We start from the raw sequence: 24021 nt of genomic DNA, 5'->3' as shown, positions 1-24021 counted from the left end.
GGGGGTCTTTCCAATGAACTCTCCTATGAGGCTGGGCGTTGCTCCCAGTGCCATAAACCCCACAGGTTTTTACAGGCAGAGTTTTTAAGGCTTTCTTTTCCTGTGCTGGAACCCTGGGGTGCACATTCTATCTATCTCATTCCCCAGTTGTTCCTCCTGGTTTATCTGCACACAAATGTGGGAGTATGTGAGACTGCTGGAGACTGCCTAGCCTGCCTCTCCTGCCCAGTCCCCCAGCCTCCACCACCTATCTATCCAAGAGTCCTCTCCACCCTTACTACCAATCTGAAAGAATGTTTCTTCTTTAATTCTTTGGTTGTTGGACTTCCATACAGATCGATTCTCTGGCAGTTGTTGTTATTTTTTGTTTTTAATATTGTTGCTGTTCTTCTTTGGGCTGTGTGAGGAGGCAAAGTATATCTACCTACACCTCTTTCTTGGCCAGAAGTCCAATGAAAATCCAGATTAACAAATTCACTAAGTCAATACTATACTCAGCTCTAAAACCTAGCTTTCAAGTAAATAGGGATCGAAGGCACTGTGCCCAGATTCTTCATTCTAAGAGGATCATTTGCACAAAGACTTTTAAACAATACAATGAATTAAAATCTGATTTTTAAAAAGTTACATTCCAATTAAAATGGACATATGCATAGCAGGTAGCTGCTAGAAAAAAAAGTTCTTCAATCTTTGAAAGTACATGAATCCTTTCATCTCTAGAGGATAAGTATTCTGACCTTTACCTCAGAATGGGATCTAAGACCTCTATCAGCACACCTGAGAGAAAAAACCTTCCACAGTTATACTGGATGGAAAAATTTAGAAAAAAAATCATTTGAAAAAGTCTCATGTTTATGTATTTTTCTTTTTAAGGAAATGTTACCACTTTCAAGTAGCAGTGATATTAAGGTGGTGGGGCTTAGTTTCCAGTTTTTTAAAGGAACTATGCAAAATAAAAAGGGTTAACACCTTAATTATATAAAAATTTCCATACAAATTCGAAAAATATACTAAAATTCTAACCAACAAATAGCTACAAGTATGCAAGCAGATTTATGAGAAACCAGAGTGAATGAATACATATAAAGTAGAAATACAGAACGTTAGAAATCTGATAATATCAAGTTCAAATGAAAAACCACTTTGGGCCACCTTTCCTACAGAAAACAAAATTTTAATTTATTAATTATCATTCCTATTTGCAACTGAGGTAAAACTCCTGAAGTCAGTGACACCACTGACCTCCCTAATTATATACTAGTTTTTCCTCAATACTCTGGAAGAAGAGCACACTTCAACTTTTCTACAGTTTGTGTTAGGTTCTACAAACAAGCATGTTCTTCTACAAGGCAAGGCAGGGAGTGTGCAAGTACCACACAGAAAGGCACCCAGTAGAGCAGCAGCATCTCCCAGCTTGTTTCAGTCCTCTGAGTAACTACTGAGTCACAACCTGTCTACATCCTAGGATATTTCACAGTGGAAAGGAAAGTAAGATTGTTTTCTAAGCAGAGAGTACAATTCTTTATCATGAACTCTGTTGCAACATCCCAATAGAGAAGTAGCAAGAACTAGTTGTGACAAGAAAAGCTATTTTCTATGCAGGACACCAAGATGGGGATGAGGAGAACTAAAGAAACACAAATCCATAATTCAGCTAAATTCTACTCTAAATACATACATCAACATGTTGAATACCCATCCAATGCTTTGGAATTGTTACTTTCACAAAAGTCAGCTTTCAGCCATCCATGTGGTGCTATACCATCAACAAAGGTAGCGCTATCCTCACAGGACTAGCAAACTCCTTCAGGCTGAGGTAAGACAACTAAACAACTCTAGTAAATAGGGGACACAACAGGGTTTTTCTGATCAGTTCCCTGAACTGGCATGTGATTTACTCAGATCTGTTAGATTAGAAGGACTTCTGTGAATCTCCATGAGGAAGTGAAGTCAAGTAAAAGACAGCCTGAAGACCCTTCACTCAGGAAGAGGCAAAGGGAAAAATGCTGCTGACAAGTTAAAAAACACATAGAAAGCAGTGTTCCTGTTTTAAACTTAACTAATGTAATTTCTGATTAAAAAAAAAAGTTTAGTGCACGTTAACTTTGTAGGTGAGATTTCAGGATGGTATGGCATCTGAGAAGCAGCTGAATTTTAAGAACAGCCATTTCTACCATATTAAGCATTTATTACATATTTCATCACAAGGCAGGAAATTCTGTCAGGAACACAAGGATGATGATTGCCTCTTAAAGAGCTTTCTTTTGTCTTTGACTTAATGGACAAAAACTGTTGTAGGATAAGTGCTACAATTGTTAGGGCATACCAAAATTAATTCTCCTCTCCTTTTTTAAAACGTGGACATTAGTAGCTGAGCTAAACAGGTTAATTATTTTGGCTTCCTTACATACCACAGACTTAAAGAAAAGGCCTCAATCAACTATATGTACAAGTAGTGAAGCAGACCACAAATTAATGTTTTGAGAAAAATTTTGACACATAAACACTGTTTAGGTTCAACTGTACAGAATAAGAAAAACATTCCTTTTAGGTACATGTCTTATTTAGGCTTTCCTTTCAACATATATGTCAATCCCGATTCCCTCTTAATAGGCCGCAAAAAGCATACAACATATATAACCAACAATACAGGAACTAACAAAGAGAGCATATTACCTCACACTCACTGCTATTCAGGATTTTCAAACATCTATAGCTGAGAGAAAGCTTTACAGAGAGCTGCTTAAAGAACATAAAGTCTGCAAAATCTTCTAGGTGCCTAAGCTATCTCAAAATCAAACTACCACATGCTTTAGCACTCAGAGAACGTCTTCACTTAGGTGTTTAGGTGTGATGCGTCTAATCCATATTGGAGCACCTCAAAAAGGGAGCATCCTGATGGAGTATTTACTATGAAATTATTTTTCCTTGAGATTCACTACATTATACAAATTTCTCTTTAAAAAGACCCCTGGAAGAAACATCTCTCTGAAGTCTGTAGCAAAAATGGTTATACTCTCTCATATAGTAACTGGTTTGTTCTTAACCTCTGAATGCTGTGACTTGTGTCAGAACCAAGCCCAAGACTCACATCAAGTCCACAAGGTCTCTCATCAGGACCTTGGGTGTCACACTGTGTCTCATTTTCCCACAGATGCATCATTTTTCACTTAACTGTTTTTATCTTACTTTGTCTTTTTGAAAGCTGCTTTTGGAACAAGACAAGATACAGATAACTACATGGGTACCATATCCGACTGTGTATAATGTGCATTTTTGCCCAAATTTTTGAGGGAAAAATAAGGATGTGCATTATACCTGGGTAGTACTAATTCTGTATGTATATTGTTTTTAACTCTTTTATTGATGCTTATGTGTTAAAAGTCTAACTCTAGAAAGAAATAATGATATCTGTATGCAAGATAATACCCTGGAATAAGATAATTGGTTTTATTGAACTTAGACAAACTTGCAACGAAAGCAGTTTCAGCCTGTGATTCAACAAAATGAAATGAAGAGCTATGTATTATTATCCACAGAGTGTCCATCTGTCCAGATGACTCGATTGTTACCCACTTGATAAGACAGATGATGCAGATTGTTATCCACTTGGTAAGGTAGGTTGCCTATTGTTGCCCACTTGATAAGAGAGGTGATGCCGAGTATATTAGCATAGGGTGAACAGCGTGACATTTCTCTTCATACAGTTTAGGGGAAAGAAACTATTGGAAAATCCCTTGGAAAATGTCAAAATGGTTTTTGTACACTTCAAGCTTTAAGCTAAAAGCTATTAAATATGCTAAAAAGCATGGCAACAAAGCTGCCAAGAGAAACTTCAGACCTCCTCCCACAGGGAGTGTCATCAGATTGTGGAGGCAAGAGGAAGAAAAACTTTTTTAGATGCCAGGACAGAAGAAGGCAATGCAAGGGAAACCTCCAAAGTGGCTGGTGGTAGAGCAGGTGAAGACTTGGATCCTGGAGTGTCAAACTCGGATGTCTGTTTCAACCAAGATGATACAAGAAGGTATAAGGATTGCATGAGAAAAAAAAAGTTTATGATTTCTCAAGGAAACCTAAATGGTGCTTTAACTTTATGAAGAGAGGAGACTTAAGCATGAAGACACAAACAAAACTTGCCCCAAAACTTGCAGCAGCTTATGAGAATTGAGTTTTGGAATTTCATTCTTATGTTATCAATCTTCGAAAGACTTACAACTTTGAGTTGTCCCAAATCACCAATATGAATGAGGTCCCACTCACATTTGTTGTGTCATCCAACAGAACTGTGGACGTCAAAGAAGTAAAGACCATGGCTGTTAAAACTAGTGGTCATGGGAAAACACATTTCACTGTTGTAGCCTGTTGTACAGATGGGACAAAGCTACCACCCATGATCATGTTCAAAAGGAAAACGTTTCCAAAAGCAAGAATCCAAATGGAGCTATTGTTAATGTGCATGAAAAAGGATGGATGAATGAAAAAGGCATAAAAATCTGGTTTAACAAGATCTGGTCACAAGGGCCTGGAAGATTACTGGTACTTGGAATTCCAGCTCTGCTTGTTTTTGATCACTCCAAAGCCCATGTTACATAAAGTGAAAAAGCAATCACAGCAGGCTTGAAAACCCAACTTGCCTGGTGGGCTAACCAGCCAAATGCAACCTCTTAATGTGTCCATAAACAAGTACTTTAAGGACTTAATGCAGAAAAAGAATGGACCAAGTGGATGCAGTCAGCTGGTAAAGATTTAACACTTACAGGTAGGATCAAGAAAACATCCCTCGCCCAAGTTTGTGATTGGATTCTAAGATCGTGGAGCAGTGTCAAGAAGGAAGTGGCTGTGAAATTGTTTAAAAAATGTGACACCAGCAATGCTATGGATGGAGCTGAGGATGATGAAATTTACCAGGATGATGAAAGTGACTCTGTAGAAGACACCAGTAATGTAGAAATTGAAGATGATACTTCTGATATTGACAGTGATGAAGAATTCTTGGCCCTCTATGATGGGTAAATATCATAAATTTGTTACTAGTACATAAAATCTTTTCATTATCATTATTTTAAAATTTTTGTTCAATTACAGTTCCATCTTTAACCCCGTTGCTCTCCCCTGCCCCGCCCCCTAAAATTTCTTGTACCACAATATGTTCAAAATTAAATGCTAAAATTTCTTTATAATACAAAAAACAGTATCTAAATATAAATAAATAAATGATTGAAATGAAGGATTTTTTTCCCTAAAAGCTTAGGGCAAAAAACATGGGTGCATATTACATAAAAGAGCACATTACATATGGCAAAATATGGTAATTAGGCAGCAATATGAACTCTGTAAAGTAAGGAGGTTCAAAGCGATCTTTTCTGCACTGACAAAACTGTAATTTTAAAGTAATTTCTTCACACCTGCAGAAGAGACTCAGCCAGAACTTTATCTCTCAGGTACCATAGAGATATAGAGGTAAAACACTTAGGATGAACACAAAAGCATAAAATATGAAAGAATAAAAATTTAGGTTTAATAATTACCTAAATTATTAGAAATTTTACTGACATGAGGTTGATAAAAAATTTAACTTTGTTGCTATGTTATGAATGGAAAAATATTACTATACATAGTACCTATTACATGCCAATTAATTTTATTAACTCAGTTATCCATAATTTATAATCAAAATAAATGTAAGAAAAAATTAGAGATATAATTCATATTAACCTATAACAGAATATATTTTCCCCTTATACACTTCACTTTATGGTACGAAGTATTCACTGACTAGTTTATAAATTTCTTAAACAGAATGCAATGTCTGATTATTTTTTAAATTCCTACCTCTTCATAGTGATTTTCAGAGAAAGAACAAAGATATTCTCAATTGCCTAAATTTGGAAATCAGCAAAGATTTCACCAAAAAAGCATAAGAAAATTGAAACCTGTTTTTTTTTAGATTGCATTTAAAAATGGGTGAAAATTTTAATTAAAAAATTTGAATTCATGATAGAAAGATTAGGAATATAAAAGACAGCTTTACTCAGTTCGAAAAATATTAACATGGTCATAACTAATACAGTAGAGAATAACATTAGGTAGATAACAGCAAAACCTCAGCACTCAGAGGATTCTATGTGCATACTTACTGTGTTCTACCAAGAGGGACACCACCCCAAGCCAAAAACTGCTTGTTGGATAAAATTGATGGAATATCTGAGCAGCAAGATCCAGGTGTCAGAGGTTTATTTCTTGAAGGAACTACTTCACCTTTTAATGCTACTTCATACTGAGGTCCAAATGGCTGCACGAATATTTTCAAGATCCTAACAAAGAAAATCATCTAAGTTGAATGTCCAGAATTCAATCCTTTTAGCAACTATTTCCTATATATTTCCTTTGTTCAAGAGTCTGAGCTGGATGTTGTGGATACAATGCCCTTCCTACCATTAGAACTTCTATTACAGAGGAGACTACAGATAAGGACAGAGACTGTGACAATGCAATCTACTGAGGTGAGAAAGAAGTTCATGGGGCTACAGAAACACTATTAACAAATATTTATGAGGAATGCAGAAAGAGTTGAGGAATGCTTCCCAGATTAGACTCAACACAGTGAATTTGAGGACAAGTGCTACAGGCCACAGTAGCAGGCTGAAACCTCTAAGGCATTCTATAACTTGAGCAGTGTTGGGGGGCTCTGCCAACACTGGGGGGCTCAGTGTTGGAAGAGAGTAAGTCTACCAAGACATGATCTGCTTGGGGAGGAAAGGTGGCCAGTCTCTCAGAGGAGAAGGGAGTTAAGCCTCTTTCTCAATGGGTTTTTATTGGGTTTAGTTTGCATAGGAATACAGGGTATATAAGTAAAGTTTATCAATCACTGACAGACAGTACTGATCAAGGAATAGATAACATTCAGAGAACTGTAAGGGCTTATTCTGATTCAGGGTCAGATAGATATAGTGCCATCAAAGGGCCATAAAACATTGGGAAACAAACTCATTTTATGATTGGTCCCTGAACATTTAAATTGAGGGCATTCTTAGCAAAGCAGTTTTCACAGGATTTTATGCATTCTTTCTTAAGCCTGATGGCTCCCCAATAACCACCCATTCCAGCACTGGGCCACACACACCTCTGGCATTGTTTTAGTCAGGCAGAGGAAGTAAGGCAGCCAAGAGATTAGAAGACTTCTTACAGAGACAGAATGAGGACTTAAGCTATAATAAACCTGAGGGGTGAAGGTCCATCACCCCTTTTCTATAGTTCCCTAAGTCCTTCCCTGATGGCCCCTTTGCAACTGTGCCTGTCTTAGGTTGTTCCTTCCTTGAGAAATCTTACCAGTCATTGCCTATCCATCCATCCTCCAAGGGCCAAGCAGGGTGAGGTAAAGGGAGCAGAGGCTGCAATGACTCCTAGCAATCCCCCTGCTAGGAGGATAAGTTTTATCTCCTTAGTGGCTTATGGTCCCAAGGTCCCCTAGCCATGGGGGCTTTTCACCTGTCGGCAAGGTTACAGCTTCTGAAAGCAGGCAGTACTGTTCCCAAAAGAGCAGTAGATAGATCATGTATGTGTCTCAGAACACTAAATTTATCAAGCAAGTTCAAATACTAGTAACAGTGGTGTTCTGACCATTGTATGGTGATATTCACCCATTATGACCTGAGTGCCAGAAAGTACCAAATCCAGAGAAGGAGTGGAGAAAAGTACTTTAAACTAACAAGAGACAAGGTCAAGCAATGGTTTCCTTCAAGAAAGAAAAATAGTTCATGATAAACATCAAGACTGACACTCTATTATTTATTTTTGTTACAATATACTTGGAAATAGTGATTTTTTTAAAATCCCTAGTCAGCTGGTTTAAAAGGAGATTTTTAGTAAACAAAAGAAGAAATTTGAAGCTAAATCAAAGAGGTAAAACAGAAGTATCATCTCTTAAGTGAGGTAAAACATGTACTCTATCATTCAGACTGTGGACTGAAGCATAGTTGAGTAAGTGGCTGTTTTGGGAAGTGAGTAAAAACTTGTCATTATAAACAATTTTATATTACCTTTCTTCAGAGGTTTTGGGATCCTTTGGAGTAAATGAAATGACAACTTCACGTTCTTCTCCAGGTTTAAGGAATAGAGTCTCTGGAACCACTGAAAAGTGACTTCCTTCATCTGGGATCTAAATATTTATATAATTATAGCTAAATGATGACTTATGCAAATATGACTTTTACTCAGTTATTCTTTGTCTTATGTGCCTTTGTCACTTACTATAACAGGTTATGTTTCTCTTCCCCCTTATCCATAGCCATCCTATCTTATCTTGCCTATTCTTTTGAAAAGGCTATTTCCTTCTCCTTCCTCTTCCATAGCGAACTTTGCCTTACACCCCATCCCTAATTCCTTGTCACCCTACCCTCTAAATCAACAACATGTCTCAGAAATAATGTCTATGTGTCGATCACTCTCCTCCAATTCTACCTAGCCAAAGGAAAACACAAATTTTTAGGGAATTAATCAAGATCTTGGTTCATATATATGAAACATTAGATGTTAAAATTCCTTATCATGTATTTTATACTAGGGTAACACCCAGTTTTTAAAGCACTTGCACAGATTCTTATATTTGATCCACACAGCACTCTGACAAGGGAGGTGGCAGGGTACCTTCAGAATGTGAGGAGATACAGTCTCATAGTCTAAGGAAATACTATGTCATAGCACCAATACAAATTCTTACCTTTATATCTAAATAAACATCAATATTCCCAGCATTTTTCAAAGGTAAGTGCTGCTTTGTTGAGGAAGTCACACTGGCAAACAAATGCATAGTCTAGAGGAATGGGTGAAACGGGCATTTAAAAAAACCATCACAATTAGAATGAATTCAACCTGAACATCAAATAATGCCAAAAGAAGTGTTTAGAGTACCTGTAAGTCTTTTGGAGCATGTATCCTGGCTATTCCTGTTCTTGCTCGAAGACTAATACTTTTAATGACCGATGTAGGATTTGGGCTATCGACTTCTATATCGACTCTTGCCAAGAATTCTTCTGCTGAGTCTAGAATCTCTATAAAAAGTTCATTCTTTTACTTTCAGACACCAAAGTTATTTAACTCTAAATGCCATGAGCGGCCAAACACTGCCCTGAGGGATCACAAGAGGTCTTAAGCAAGATGACTTTTTTGAAGAACAAAGAGAAATAGAAATAAGTGCAGGAGAGAAAAGAGAAAAAGGAAAACATTCAATTGGTAGATATGACAGAAAAGACCCCCACAAGTTTTCAGTGGTACCTGCTTGAGTTACCCACAATTACAAGGATTTGACCCAAAGTAGCAATGTTCTCTGTCCCATTTTTAAAATAACATAAAATATTTGACAAATTACTTCAAGTATTCATATTTAGTAACAAAGGAAATAAGCTTCAACTTTGTAATTTACTCAGGTACAGAGAAAAGAAATTCTGACAAAATATAAACATGATACCTGAAGAAGTGATCTGCTTCATTGGACTATGAAAAAGAACCCAAATAATCAAAAATTCTGGGTCCTGTGAAGTTAAAAAAAAATTTTAATGAATACTGGCATTGATTAAAATCTTAATGAATGAAAAGTAGTTTGGAAACCTCCTTTTTAATGCCAAACTAGTTCTTCAATCCACCCAACTTACCTGTCCATCATAACTGGCAGGCATCATGTGATTGATCACAGAAGGAGCTGCCAGGTAAGCAATCATATCAGCATAAGAAAGAGCTTTCATAGGAACATGGATGGGTTTCTTGGAAAATGTGAAGCAGCGCCAGGCTATGGCATTCTGTTCAAAAGTAGAAGAATAAGTTTTAGTAAAGCCAATAGTTGGTAAAACATTATGTTTGTTGACAGAATCCTCAAAAAAAACCCATTTACTTTATAAGAAGTATTAACCAAGAATGATATTAACAGTGTCTAGAATTCAAAATCAATGTGCTCTGTAAAACTGTTTCTTATTGTACTTTAGTACTTACAGCATTAATAGTAAGTCTGATTGGCACGACGGCATGTGTCTTATTTATCAGTTTTAACGGGAGAGCTTTCCAGCCTCCATAAGTCAAGTCACCAAAATTAAGAACATCTTTCTTTTCTGTTTCTACCTAATTATGAAAAAAATTATAAAAAGCAATATATTAATAAATATCACAGCTTATGTTCATATCACTGCCCTTTCAGCCACAAGAGTCAGGATTAAAGATGAACTTACCTAAGTTTCCTCAAGGTATTTTACAACTGCTATTTCTAAAAAAATAAATGTTAAATTCTTTTTTTGAGGTAATTTGTGTACTCAAATATTATACAGAACAAAGTAACATGTTAACTGCTTTGAAAGGACTATTAGATCTTAAGACAAACCAACAATTTTATAAAATATATAGGCCTCCCTTTAAAGAATCTTATTACAATACTGACTTCTCAAACTTCTGACAATACTAAAAATGTTTAAAAAGATATCAAAATAGACACATCAAAGTTTAAAAGGAGTGTCTATCATCACAACAGATTGACTTCTTTAAATAAGGGAGACCAATCTAACACAGATCCCTCACACCCACACATGTAGAAGTGCTGAATAATATTTTATAGACTCAAAACTTTTTGGCCTAGCCAAACCTAAAATAAAGCCAAATCAAAATCAGACTGGTATTTGTCTTCCTCTGACTTATTTCTTTTAGCATAAAACCCTCTAGGTTCATCCATGCTGTTGCAAAAGGCTCCAGATTTCATTCTTTTTTTATGTCTAAGTAGTATATTTCACTGTGTATATGTACCACAGCTATTCTTTTTATCCACTCATTCACTGATGGGCTTGTGGGTTGCTTCCATATCTTGGCTATTGTAAATAATGCTTCGGCGAACACAGGGGCTCATACAGTCTTTCAGATCAGAACCAAATTAACAAACAAAATAGAAACAGACTCACAGTGAGAACAGACTGACAGATCTTAGATCAAGGGATTTGAGGGGGCTGGATGAAAAGAGTGAAGGGAATAAGAAGTATAAACTGGTAGTAATAGAACACCCACAGAGATGTAAATTATAGTATAGGGAACATAGTCAATAATATAGTAATTAACTAGGTATGGTGTCAGGTTGGTACTTGAAACACTGGGACAATCACTCTATAAAGTACACGATTTTCTAACCACTATGCTGTATATCTGAAATTAATACAGAACAATATTGAATGTAAGCTGTAATTAAAAAATAAAACCATATATATACATATATACATACATACACATATACACATGGGTGTGTGTGTGTGCGCGTGCGCAAAAGCAGATTGGTATATTGGAGCTATTTTCATGGTAGTCCAGGAAAGTGTAGGATTGACTCACCCACAGGGTAGTTGAGTTTCAGTACCCTTCTGAATATAAAAGATAGGACATGAGCTTATTGTGGGCAGGGTGAAGCTAGAATGGAATTTAAACTCTATGTACAAGGTACAGATTCAAAGAAATGTCTTCTTTATGGAAACTGGTAAAACACTATTTACATGTCCAAGGAGACAATAGGTAAGCATGTCTAGGGATGGATGGTCACTGGAAGACCATTTACAAGAAAGTGAAACCCTATGCCTATGCCATGACACGTATGGAAACACCAAGCTGAAAATCACCAAAACCTTTAGTGTCCCCAGCATTTATGTAACATGCTCTCTCCAGTGACACTTTGAAAAACTAGGACATATGGGATTTCTATAGCAAGAAGCAGGCACTATGAATGTGAGCTCTTATTTAAAAATTTAAAATTTAAAAATTTAAAATTTTAATTAAAAACTTTTTCAATTAAAAAATTAGAAACCACCTGAAGAAAAGAATCAGGTGGACCCAGCAAAACTAATTATCAGAAGAATTAGCACCCAAAAGGATAGAAATAATCTTAAATAAATGATAAAATAAGTACCTTTTAAATACAGATAAGAGAATACATAAAAAGGGGGAAAACACAAGATGTAATAGTGAGCAAAAAAAAAGTATAAATAGTTTGATCTGAACATATTTTTGCCAATCTGACAACAATGAAAAATAGGTACAGTTTTAATTCATTCACACCAGACAGCTATTGTTGTGTTGGCTATTGTCATTTTTTTATTTAACCACCTAAAGGACAAGAAAGAGGTCAATGTCCCATAGTCAGGTATTGCATGTTTTAAAATCTTGGGGCACACCGGGCGAAAACCATTGACTTAGTATGTCAAATGCTGAAAAGTGCTAAATAGAAAGCAAAGGCAAGTAGGAGAGTGGGGATGATGGGACAGGTGGGGGTTGTCTTTCTATAAATAGTATTCAGGTGAGATCTAAGCAGAGACCTAGAGAAAATGACAGAGTAAGGCATGCGATGATCTGTGGGAGAACTATTCTACTCAGAAAACAATTATGTTTAAACTTAACAAAGAGTGTCAATACTAATGGCTTATTCATCATTAGAGATACTTTCTGAGCTATCTTCATGTGTCTAAAAAGCTTAGTCTGTAAGTGCATCCAAACTGATAGCACCGCACTTTTTAAATCTGTATGCAATGATGTCACTGAATGTTATTCCAAGCTGGAACACTCATTCATAAAAGAACATTTGCTTTTACTTATCCCATAAAGGTATCCTCACCTAACTACTTATGGGATTGTTTCTTAAAGTGATGATATTTAAAAGACTAATCTAGAACATCTAGCATTTTAAAACCACCAGGAATAATCAGGGTCTGGTTAAATTTGTTAAGTCTCCTTTTAAAAAAAGAAACCAATTACATAAGTGACTTTTCAGAATACCCCAAACAAACACCCACTCAAGAAAAGCAGGCTAACACATTACCCTCAAGGAGTGAATTTTAAGCAACTCCTCCTTTTAAAGCATATTTTTTTAGACAAAGAAAAACATACTTTGTTTTGTATTTGGAATATGGGGTCTTAGCTGACTGTGTTGTATTTCAAATTTCAGTCCAACAAAAACAAAACAAAATATAGAGTTGAAAAGAGCCAAAGAATATGATAAAATAATCACAGGGTATAATTATTAGCAAAGATTTACACTCCAGAATATCAGAGACACCTACAAAAATTGGTAAAGGCACTCAAAATAACAGAAAAATGGGCAAGAAATATGAATAGGCCATTCAGAGCAGAGGAAACCAGAATGGCTAATAAACAAAAAGATACTCAACATCATTAATAATCCAAGTATGCAAATTAAAACAATATTTCACACTCAAGAAGAAAACAAACTTTAAAATTAATAATAAATGTTAGCAATAATAGGAACTCTCATACATTTCTTCTTGGAACATAAATGAGCAACTTGGCAATACCTAGCCAAAACAAAAGCACATATACCATAAAATATGATGTTTGCTGTAGGTACCTGGGGATTCTTTATCAAGTTAAGAAAGTAATCTAACAGGTTTTTTTAGATGTGGCCTCTGTATAAAATTACTGCACTCTCTCTCATCGGGAATACATTCCCTAGTCAAATCCTGCTGGTCTTGAGGGCCCAATTACTCCTCTAAGTTCTATGTCTCCACAAAGGCTTTAACTGGCCTGGCTAACACTGAACCATCCCTTACATCTGTATGTTGAACTCAAAGCCCAACCACACCTCTGACCAATGAAATAATAATCTCTAGGGGGTAGACAGACACAGATATCAGTCGATTTTGAAGGTCATCAGAAGATTCCAATGAACAGACAGGCTTGGGAATCACTGCCTTTTTGCTACTAAATATTGCTTATATAAGCCACTTAAAATGACAACTTCAAATATCCCTTAGATGTGATTTTTCATGACTACTACAAAAATGTAAGTTATTTCAGAAGTCTAGTATATTAGAATGTATTGAAATGAAGAAAATTCATGACATAGGTTCTCAAATGGGGGTAATCTGGTAATATCTGGAGACATTTTTGCTTGTTTCAACTCAAGAAAAGGGGGCACAACTGACACCTAATAAGAAGGGACCAGAGATGCTGCTAAAAATCCTATAATGCACAAGATAGCCCCCACTCCCAACAAAAATTATCCAGCCCAAAAGGTCAACAGTGCCAAAGCTGAAAAACCCAGCCCTAGATAACGGCAAGCACTGCAGAGCTGATTGAAAAGTATATAAAATGACACTTATGAAAAAAAAAATAGACTAAGTTTTTGCCCTGGCTAGTGTAGCTCAGTGGATAGAACGCGGGCTTTGAACCAAAGTGTCGCAGGTTCGATTCCCAGTCAAGCCACATACCTGGGTTGCAGGCCATGACCCCCAGGAATCGCACATTGATGTTTCTCTCTCTCGCTCTATCTCCCTCCCTTCCCTCTCTAAAAATAAATAAATAAAATCTTTAAAAAAAAGTTAAGCCCTGGCTGGCGTAGCTCAGTGGATTGAGCGCGGGCTGGGAACCAAAGTGTCCCAGGTTCGATTCCCAGCCAGGGTACATTCCTGGGTTGCAGGCCATAACCCCCAGCAACCGCACATTGATGTCTCTCTCTCTCTCTCTGTTTCTCTCTCTCTCTCTCTCTCTCTCCCCCCTTCCTTCCCTCCCTAAAAATAAATAAATAAAATCTTAAAAAAAAAAAAAGTTAAAAAAAAAAAAGACTAAGTTTCTAATACGAGAACTACTTCTATAAACTCTATCTACTTCCTCCTCTAAGCCCGAGAAAATAAAGAAATTCTGAAGCTAAGTTTCTAAGCATTCCCCCTGGGACAAGGCATATATGCACTGTGGAAAAAAAACCTTGAATGACTCTCATCAGTTTCCTTGGGAACTACCCTGCCCCTAACTCCCCCACACTCTACCTCTAAACAGAATCACAATTATAGCTTATGAAGCAAGTGAACTTTAGTAGGAACTTAGTGACACCTGTGAAGTATGGTTAAACAAACAGGTTCAGTTCACATATTAGGAATCAACTAATTTTTTATTATCATGAACAGCAGTTCTTATTTTCCTTTGTTTTGTACCCTCCCTATCTCTCCTTCCCACATTCCTTAATCTTATTCAATATATTTTTATTTCATTCACAATCAATTAAGACCAAGACACTTTTTGTATAGCTATTTGTGAACTAAGTCATCTGGTAAGACATAAAAATTACTGATACTTAGCCATGGGTCCATCCCCTAATTCTGATTTAGTTGGTCTCAGTAGGACTCAGGCATTGGATGCATTTAAATCCCCAAAGGTATTCCAATGTGTAGCTAAGACTGAGAGCTACTGTCCTAAAAAGGCATATAACCCAGTAACTGCTTTATTATCTTAACTGGGCTAGACCTTATTTCTTTCAAGTCCAGAAAATAGATGACTATACAAAAGAAACTTTTTCAGCTAGCAAATAATATTCAGGTACAGAAAAGGAAGAGGAATATGAACAAGGCACTTTCCTAAGTGAATATCAAATTATAAAATGAAAATCACTGGAAAATAAGGTTTAATGCTATACTTTGCTTTATAAACATCTGAGTAAGTATATATGCATTTCTGTAAAACAACAAATAATTTTAAATTTTGGAATAAGAAGATATTAAGAACCAACGGTCAGCAGGAAATTAACTTTGTGGCACATCTACATACAAATCATTTTTTCCCCCAAACATTACTTTTCTGGGTAAATGGCCTTCATTAAAACGACAGGTATGAGAAAGACCCACTTACAAATAATTACCTCGATCACAGGGGTCTCAGCAATAGCAGTGAGAATGACTTTGCTTGCCAAGGCTTCTGCTTGGACTGCTGTCTCAGCATCTGCTGTAAATGGCCACGAAGCAACACTGAAAATACATCTGAAAATCCCAGGATCAGATGGTATGAAAAGTACTTTTATCTCTTCTGTGGCATGAGGTCTTATGATGACTTTATTCTTGAAAACTAAACAAGGGTATGCTAAAAGATCCACCTTAAAAAACAAAAAGAGCCACATGACTTGTTAAAAAAAAGGGGCTACACATTGAAAATCAAGAAGTAGAATCAACTACTTTAAGATCCCTTTTCTCGGTCACTTGAACTACTGAATCCGCATATTATCATTAAAAACCCAAGTCTTATAACTCATCAAACTTATGAAGACTTATGAAGACAGGTCCAATTTATGGCTCCTAGTCTTATTTTAAAGCAAACACACTTATCGATACTCACACTTTCCTTGAAAAGGACACTGAAAATGGCAGCACTTCACAGCCCTATACATGGCCCCAGGGCCTAGGATTTGGTATAATGCAGGAGGGTTAGACCAATCTCTAATATTCATTGTCAGGCCTTCAAGTCTATGATTGTGATTAGCTCCAAACCCTCCCTTCTCACTGTAAAAATAGGGATCTTCTTTTCTACTCCCACTTCCAGAGGCAACATTACTTCCTGAGAAATCTCACCTTCCACCCTCAATCCTTTTCTTCAACCACCTGCTTTTTATCTAACCTCAGGATCTGAAAGCAGAGGCGGGAAGTTAGGGAAAAAAGGAGAGGCTGGGTAGAGATGGTCTTATTTTACCAGGTAAATAAATGCTATTACTAGGATGTAAAAGAGGAAAGTAGTAGACCCATCCACCAATGTTAGTTTGCAAGCAGCAGTTGCAAAAATAGGATGCTCCAGCACAGGAGCTGCTGTCTGTATTTCCCACCCTCCCTACTAACTGACAGTCAAATGGTCATTGCAATCATAAAAGGAGATTTAGATTCTGGAACGGCAGCAACCATTATTGGTCATATGAGACCCTCACTATAAGAGTTAATGTTAAAACTGTATTTCCAGGTATTTCAAAAGATCATGTAAGAATTAGTCAAAGATCATGTAAGACTAAATTAGTAATCAGGTAAATCAGTCAAAAAGACTGCTTACTAAATGAAGGTGTAGGCCCTAAGAGTAACTGGTTTCTTTGGTTTTTTGATAAATGATAATAACTTATATTCAATCACATTTAACAAAGCCAGAAACTCAAGAACTTTCAGTGGTTTAAATAGCACTAAAAGAACATTTACATGGTTTTATAAATAAATAACAAAGAAGTATAATGAGTAATAAATAACAAGTGATAGAAAATGAAATCCATATTCAGATTTTACTTCTTGTACTAGAAATACTATGACAAAAAGGGACCAAGAAAGATACCACTGCAATGATTCTGTGCAAGGTATAAAGGAAGAAACATACTCCCAAAATAAAAGTAAGTACTAAACAAAGGAGAAATCCAGCATTACTCATAATGCAATTACTAAGTCAAACAGAAAGTTAATAAAACACTTACCTTTTCACCATTAACACTGACACTGAGAACCCCTATGCTGACCTGCAGCCAGTGGGCAGTTGGGTTGAGCACACTGAGGTGTGTTTGTGAAGCAATGCCAACACAACAAGCGTGAGGAAACTTCAACTCCTCAGGTACCCTTACATGCCCTGGGTATAAAGATGAAGCATAGTCAAAATGTAAGAAATCGTGTATTAAATGCACAATAAAGTGGAAATTTTTATAGAAGACTACTTGTTTATAGCCAGACCTACGGTATAAAGTGCCCCAGATCTTTAGTCACCCTTCATATTACATAAGCCTCAGCATAGGCTGGCCAACAATTTTTTCCTGCTGAATCCAGCTAAGAAATAAGAACAATTAAAGCTAGTGAACTTTTAGATGTTATTACATATTACTAATCTCTTCCTTTTTTTCTCCCACAAATATAAACCACTGCCTAACCTAATAAGAAATGACAGAGGCTCTAACTTGGATTTTTAATACAACCAGTCTTTTTACCATCCTTACAAAGTATCTCTGGAATTTCCTTGAAGACAGTACACCAGTGGCTGGGGATCAGAAAAAGCACAGCACTCAGCTCTGCACAGTAGAGGGTATCCATCAACAAGAGAATCAGAGCTACTACAGACAAGAGTGGAAAGGTGCTCTCTATCACTACCACAACAGTAACCTACCAAGACTTAAAAGCTAGGAGACTCACTCCCCTTCAGGGAAGTAACCCTAAACTGCACGTTTCCTAGTTGAAAGAATAACAGAACACAAGTGCAGAACATAAAAGAGATAGGAAGACAAAGGTATTAGGAGTTTCATCTGCATAAGTTTTCATTATTTTTTAAGGCCACTTCAGGAACCCTTGCCCAGAAATATGTATAGCCGGTGTTCCAAATTCAGGACAAAGGAAGAAAACCTATGAGAAATTCAGGCCCTCAGTATCTCCTTGAAACCAAACTAGTTTTATGGTCTCATTTGAGAAAATTCCATTTTAAATAGGAAGCAACAATGGGCAATAACAGAAAAAGCATCTCACCTAATCCTGACATAATTCCTGAATCCCATGGTTCAATTCCACAATTTGCACCAAAAGACTGCACTGGAAAAGATTTTGCTGTAGTTAGAAGATTCTGATGTACGGTATTAGAAGGTGGGTTACAAAGGGAAGAGGTACTCATCAATCCAGAGCCAGTATTTTGTCCTAGACAAATGTCTACAGCCACAGAGTTCTGAACATGCTCTCCTGTGACAGCAGGATAAGAACATTTTCCTGAGAACCCACAGACTGTGGTGCTGCCGGCACAGCACTGAGGCAAAGCAACATTTCCAGCTGCAGGTAGTGTTCCCAAATACTGCTGGGCAAAGGGAGCTGTGGTAAAACAATGTCGAGTCAAGAGTGTAGGAACTGAAGTGGGCATGTTCTGCATCTCAGGAGCAGAGCTATAAACCACAGAGCTGGGAATAGGGGCACACTGGTTTCCAGAGGTCATCTGATGAGCCACCTGGCCACTCAATGCACTGTTGGTAGTTGACCTGTCTTCGGACGTTACTCTCTCACTTTCATTCACGGATGCCTGGAGTGGCACAGGGAAGCACGGCATTGCTGACACAACCGAGTGCATGCGACCTGACTTGGTCAGATGACCCAGGCCAATCTGGTCCAATTCACTGGAGTTTGTAGTCAAACTTGCTGCAGTAGTTTCCAACAGATGTCCACTTTTGGAGGAAAGATCTTTATTAAATCTAAAGTCAGGTTTTATATCTTCAGGTTTGCTACTGAGAGAAGTAGTTTCAGTCACTTTTTCTGTATCTGAATTTTTCTGGATAACATAGGATAATGCTCCTTTTCCTTTACTTTGAAATGGACCTTTTTCTCTCAACTTTTCCACAGCCTGTTCCTCTGATGGAATTGGACTGGCTCGAACAATTGTTGTGCTCAACTCACTGGTGATATCACTCTGAGTGTGACAGAAAATGTTTATAGAAATGATCCATAGATTATTACAAATTCAAACCATGCTGATAAACTCTTAAATAATAAAGAGATCTAAACAACATTAACTCTGAAAAAAAGTTCGCTTATACACAAAAACAGTTTTGCAGCTGTGAAATGCAGGATTAAAAGTTAGAAAACATTTGCACTCACTGCTTTATGCAAATAATTAGGGAGCCTAAAGAGGAAATATAAACCAATTATATTTCTGAAAAAATTTACAAGGACAAGAGACAACTAACTTTGTACAAATTTAAGGATTTTTTTCCTCTAAACTACAATAGAAATCTAAGTAAATTAATGACAAATGAATGAGGGTCAGCGGGAGCAAGCTTTCAAATGACCATCAACACTGAGTTTAGGAATCAACACAAATCCAGCCCAAAGGCTCTCCCACCCCCATTACCATATTTTTGGATTATAAGACGCACCCCCCAAATTTGGGAGGAAGGGGGGGGTGTGTCTTATAGTCTGAATGTAGCTTACCTGGCTCGCTGTTGGTAGGGGGTGGGGGGGGGGGGGCAGCAGTGAAGCAGGGTCACAAGAGGCGGGAACAGGGTTGCCAATGCATTTTCCTCCCAAATTGGGGCAGGGGGTGGGGGGCCGCCCTGGGGTGCATCTTATAGTCCGAAAAAAAAAATACGGTATTTGTCTAAACCACTATTGTGTTTGAAAACGCTAATTTTTATGAGTACCAAAATCTTTTCCAACATCTAAACTTATATGGTTCTGTTTTCTTAAGTAATGAAGTCATAGCCCTTATCAGTGGTTATGTACTCATTTCTTTATAATGTTTCACCTTAGCGGTGACATCCCCAACTATTATACAGAAGTTAAGATGTACTTAACTCTCACTGATTATTTTTGGTATTTGGTTTGAAAATTTCTTCTGGACCAAAGTGTTAGAAACAAAGACAGTAAGAAACAAATTATTTACCAGTCATCCATCCATGCATCAATCAGTAAAAATAAATAACAAGCACTGATCGAGTAGCTCAGTTGATTACAGCATTGTCCTACTATACCCAGGTTGGGAGTTTGGGGCTTTAATCCCCCACCAGGGTACATACAAGAATCAACCAATTAATGCAATAAATCAGTAGATCAACAAATTGATATTTCTCTCTCTCTCATTCTCTCCCACTCTCCCAAGTCAAAATATAAAAATTAAAAGAAATAAATAAATAACACGAGCCAGTATGTATCCAGTGGTAACTTCTTGGTGCCAAGCCCTGTCCTCACATCACTGTCCCTCCTTATAGACAAAGAAACAGGATTAGGGAGATTGTATCAGTCTGAAAGTAGCAGAATAGAGGCCATCTGACTCCACATTTCAGCTCTTAACCACTATGCTAAAAACATAAAGACCCAACATCTAAAAGCATCATCTAAGAGACAGCTTTCAATGAAATAGGTACACTGGTTTGTTCAGCAAGATGTCATGTTTAGTGGATATATTTATCAATAGCTTTATGGAAGAGGCCTGTTATTATGTACTCACAACAGTGATATTCAGCTTATTTATAATATTGTCACATTCACAACACACACACACACACACACACACACACACATAATATTCTGTCACCTAAATCTCTCAGATCTGCTTTTCTCCCACACTCACTGCCACTACCTTTGTCCAAGCCTGCACTGACTCTCACCTGGCTGACCACAGCAGCCTTATGTCAGTCTTCCTTCTCACCTTGCCCCTCTCAATGCTTCTTCCACACTGCTACTGCAATGTGCTTTGAAAACATCAACACAGATCACATCAGTATTGTGCTTAAGAACCTTCAAATTCACAAGTTTTACATCTAAGACCCTTCTTGGTTGGTCTCTCATCTTTTCCCCCAAGTATATGATTCACTGCAGCCATTCCAAACTTCTTGGAGTCCCTCAAATGCAGTCTCTATTCACAATTCCATGCCTTCCCACATTTGTTTGTTTCCCTATTCCCTAATTCCAAGCAGTCCTGAAAAATATGGCCTTAATACATTACTATCCCTCCCATCGACACCCTAGTTTATTACCTCCTTCTGAATATCCACAGCATAGATCTATCATGGTGCATTTCATTACAAAGTATGTCTTGTGTATATCCTCCACCAGACTGAGAGCTTTCTGAGGGCAGATACTAAAATATTTGTACCTCTTGTGCCTATATAACATGAGTAGCTGTTTGATTCTCCTTTCTCTCTCCCTCATTCCCTCTCTACGTCCAATTCCATTTTAAAAATAAAATGGCAAGATAGTATACAGACTGGAACTTCAGTCTGAGCCCTACATCAGTAACACTTTATAATCAGAAGCCTTACTAAAGAAATAATAAAAGTGTTGCCCACCTTGCAGTCCTCAAGGACATGATCTGAGGCTGTGGTGGGGCAGGTGCTCTCTTGTTCAGACATGTAAGTCAGCCTGCTCACACTAGCCTGTGGACACATCAACTGAGACAACTCATTCTTGCAGGGGGACTTCTGATGATGAACTGCTGAGTCAAAAAATTCTAAAGCACACCTGAAAGAGAGAACACTTCGTGACTAAAGCTGTCCATTCTGTTATTTAACATCATCTACACTAGCAAAAGCCAACCCTACTTTGCCTACAATCATGTTAATTTACAGACTTGGCTCCAGCTGTAATATACTATAACAACTCAATCACAGATTCATTTCTTTTAACCTTAGTTGTCTAAAATTATAAATTATATTTCTATTAAATGAAGTATCTGGTAAGTTACTGTGAAAAAAAAATGTTCTCTCCCTCTCTTTCTCCTTCTCTTCCCCTCTCTCTAAAACTAAAGAAAATCTTTGGGGAAAAAATGTGGCATTGTCATTAATAAATTCCATATACAGACACGTAACAATGTTAGCTATTCATTCAAGAAAAATTTTACTGAGTACCTAATATAGAGCAATGAACAAAACATTAAAAAACTTGTGCCCTAAAAGAGTAAAGACTTAAAAAAAACATGTAGATAATGTGCTGCTGATAGGAATATAAAGTGATACAACTTTTGGCTGAGCAATTCAGTAATGCATATCAGAGTCCCCTTGACTCAGCTACTCTATACCAGGGGTATAGAATGCCATGGGTATTCTCACTCACTGGGTGAGTCAAACTCATTTCCATGGGGGGCCACATCAGCCTCGCAGCTACCTTCAAAGGGCTGAATATAATTTTAGGACTGTGTAAATGTAACTACTCCTTAATAGTTAAGCAAGAACCCCACACTACTGTCAGACAGAAACAAGGTGCTGGGCCAGATAAAACAAGGTGGAGGGCTGGATTTGTCCCGCAGGCCTTGTGTTTGCCACCCGTGTTTCTATACCTACAAATTTATCTTAAGAAAAACTTAACACTGCCCTGGCTGGTGTGGCTCAATGGATTGAACACCCAGTCTGCAAACTGAAGGGTCGCCAGTTCGATTACCAGGGTTGCACCAGTCAGGGCACATACCTGGGTTGCAGGCCAGGTCTCCAGTGGGGCCATGTGAGAGGCAACCACACATTGATGTTTCTCTCCCTCTCTTTCTCCCTCCCTTCCCTTCTCTAAAAATAAATAAATACAATCTTTAAAAAAAAATCACACGCAATAAACAGTAAGATCCTACCTCTGTTTAGTACACACACCATATGTCATTAGTCAATACCCATTACAAGGCCAACCCAGTCTGATTCAAAGAGAGGGGAAACAGGTTGCACCTCTTGAGCAGATGAGGCAAAGTCACACTAAATAAGAAATATTGTCCCAGCAGCCATCTTTGGAAACATTTGCTGCACCCACTGAATACTCTGCCACTTACCAGTAGTTTTAATCTAGCCCTTTATTTGACTGAAATTCATCCCATCATTTTCTTGCACAAAGTTCAAACTACTCAGCTGGGAAGTGGATGCAGAGAGAAAATCCTGTTTTTGTTTTGTTTTGTTTTGTGTTTAAGTGCATCGGTCTCTGCATGTCATTCTGAGAGAGTGATATTATGAGCAGGCTTTTAAAAAATTTTTTTAGATTTTTATTATTTATTTTTAGAGAGGGAATGGAGGAAGAAAGAGAGAGAGAGAGAGAAACATCAATGTGCGGTTGTTGGGGGCTGTGGCCTACAACCCAGGCATGTGCCCTAACTGGAAATGGAACCTGCGATTCTTTACTTCGCAGCCTGTGCTCAATCCACTGAGCTACGCCAGCCAGGGCGAGAAAACCCTGTTTTGAATTTCAGATTTATAAAAAGCCCCAAATCAAGACAGCATCCACAAACTACTAGTTAGTGAATTCTAACAAACAGAGACAAAAATATTAACCAAACTGTTTGAGGCCTATTTTAGACACTGCATAACATAGGGTTTTTTTGTGTGCTTCTTTTCAAAGTTTTAATTTTATTGTCTTTACTTCCCCTTACGCACCTTACATACAAGGATGACATGGGGTTCTTATACGTACATGCACATACATATGCATACATATTCAAGAGAACCATATTATGGCATGAAAGAGGTTCTGGGTTACTGGTGATGGGGATTATAGTTTGGCTCCTTTGGTTGAAAGGAACAAATGCATTTAGATTATATTACCTCAAATAATAAAAGTAAACTGTAAGAACACATGAAATAAAGAGAAATTTAAGTTGAGAGTCAGACTTTGAAGGAATCCACAATAGTCAAGGTACCAGCCCAACAGAGAGACTCAAAATAAGTCTGGAATAGCAGCTCTACATCAGCTCTACGAACCTGTTAGAAACTAGCTAGATTCTAGAAGACCAGCTAGCAGAATGCTAATGAGCAGCAAAACTAAAAAATAAAGTATACTCACT

At 37.4% G+C, this 24021-nt stretch overlaps 1 protein-coding gene across 4 annotated transcripts in view; it reads right to left on the bottom strand.

Annotated features, from left to right (window-relative positions):
- The window catches only part of CEP192 (centrosomal protein 192), a 137907-nt gene that overhangs the window by 35615 nt on the left and 78271 nt on the right, over window positions 1–24021 (bottom strand). For 3 of the 4 annotated variants that reach the window (XM_036009351.1, XM_028523803.2, XM_036009353.1), the window contains exons 18-28: window positions 21560–21731; window positions 18261–19182; window positions 17231–17379; window positions 15656–15886; window positions 9985–10110; window positions 9651–9794; window positions 9467–9530; window positions 8911–9050; window positions 8720–8812; window positions 8040–8158; window positions 6138–6314 (exon numbers count right to left, since the gene is read on the bottom strand). In XM_036009351.1, the coding sequence (XP_035865244.1) occupies window positions 6138–6314; window positions 8040–8158; window positions 8720–8812; window positions 8911–9050; window positions 9467–9530; window positions 9651–9794; window positions 9985–10110; window positions 15656–15886; window positions 17231–17379; window positions 18261–19182; window positions 21560–21731 (2337 nt within the window). Of the gene's footprint in view, window positions 1–6137; window positions 6315–8039; window positions 8159–8719; window positions 8813–8910; window positions 9051–9466; window positions 9531–9650; window positions 9795–9972; window positions 10111–15655; window positions 15887–17230; window positions 17380–18260; window positions 19183–21559; window positions 21732–24021 lie in introns of all 4 variants that reach the window. The other variant, XM_036009352.1, reaches the window with a different exon arrangement.

The sequence above is a fragment of the Phyllostomus discolor genome, chromosome 9 (assembly GCF_004126475.2).
Source record: "Phyllostomus discolor isolate MPI-MPIP mPhyDis1 chromosome 9, mPhyDis1.pri.v3, whole genome shotgun sequence".
NCBI lineage: Eukaryota > Metazoa > Chordata > Mammalia > Chiroptera > Phyllostomidae > Phyllostomus > Phyllostomus discolor.
Note: the sequence above shows the minus strand (reverse complement) of the source record. Positions and strands in the feature narration are given on the sequence as shown.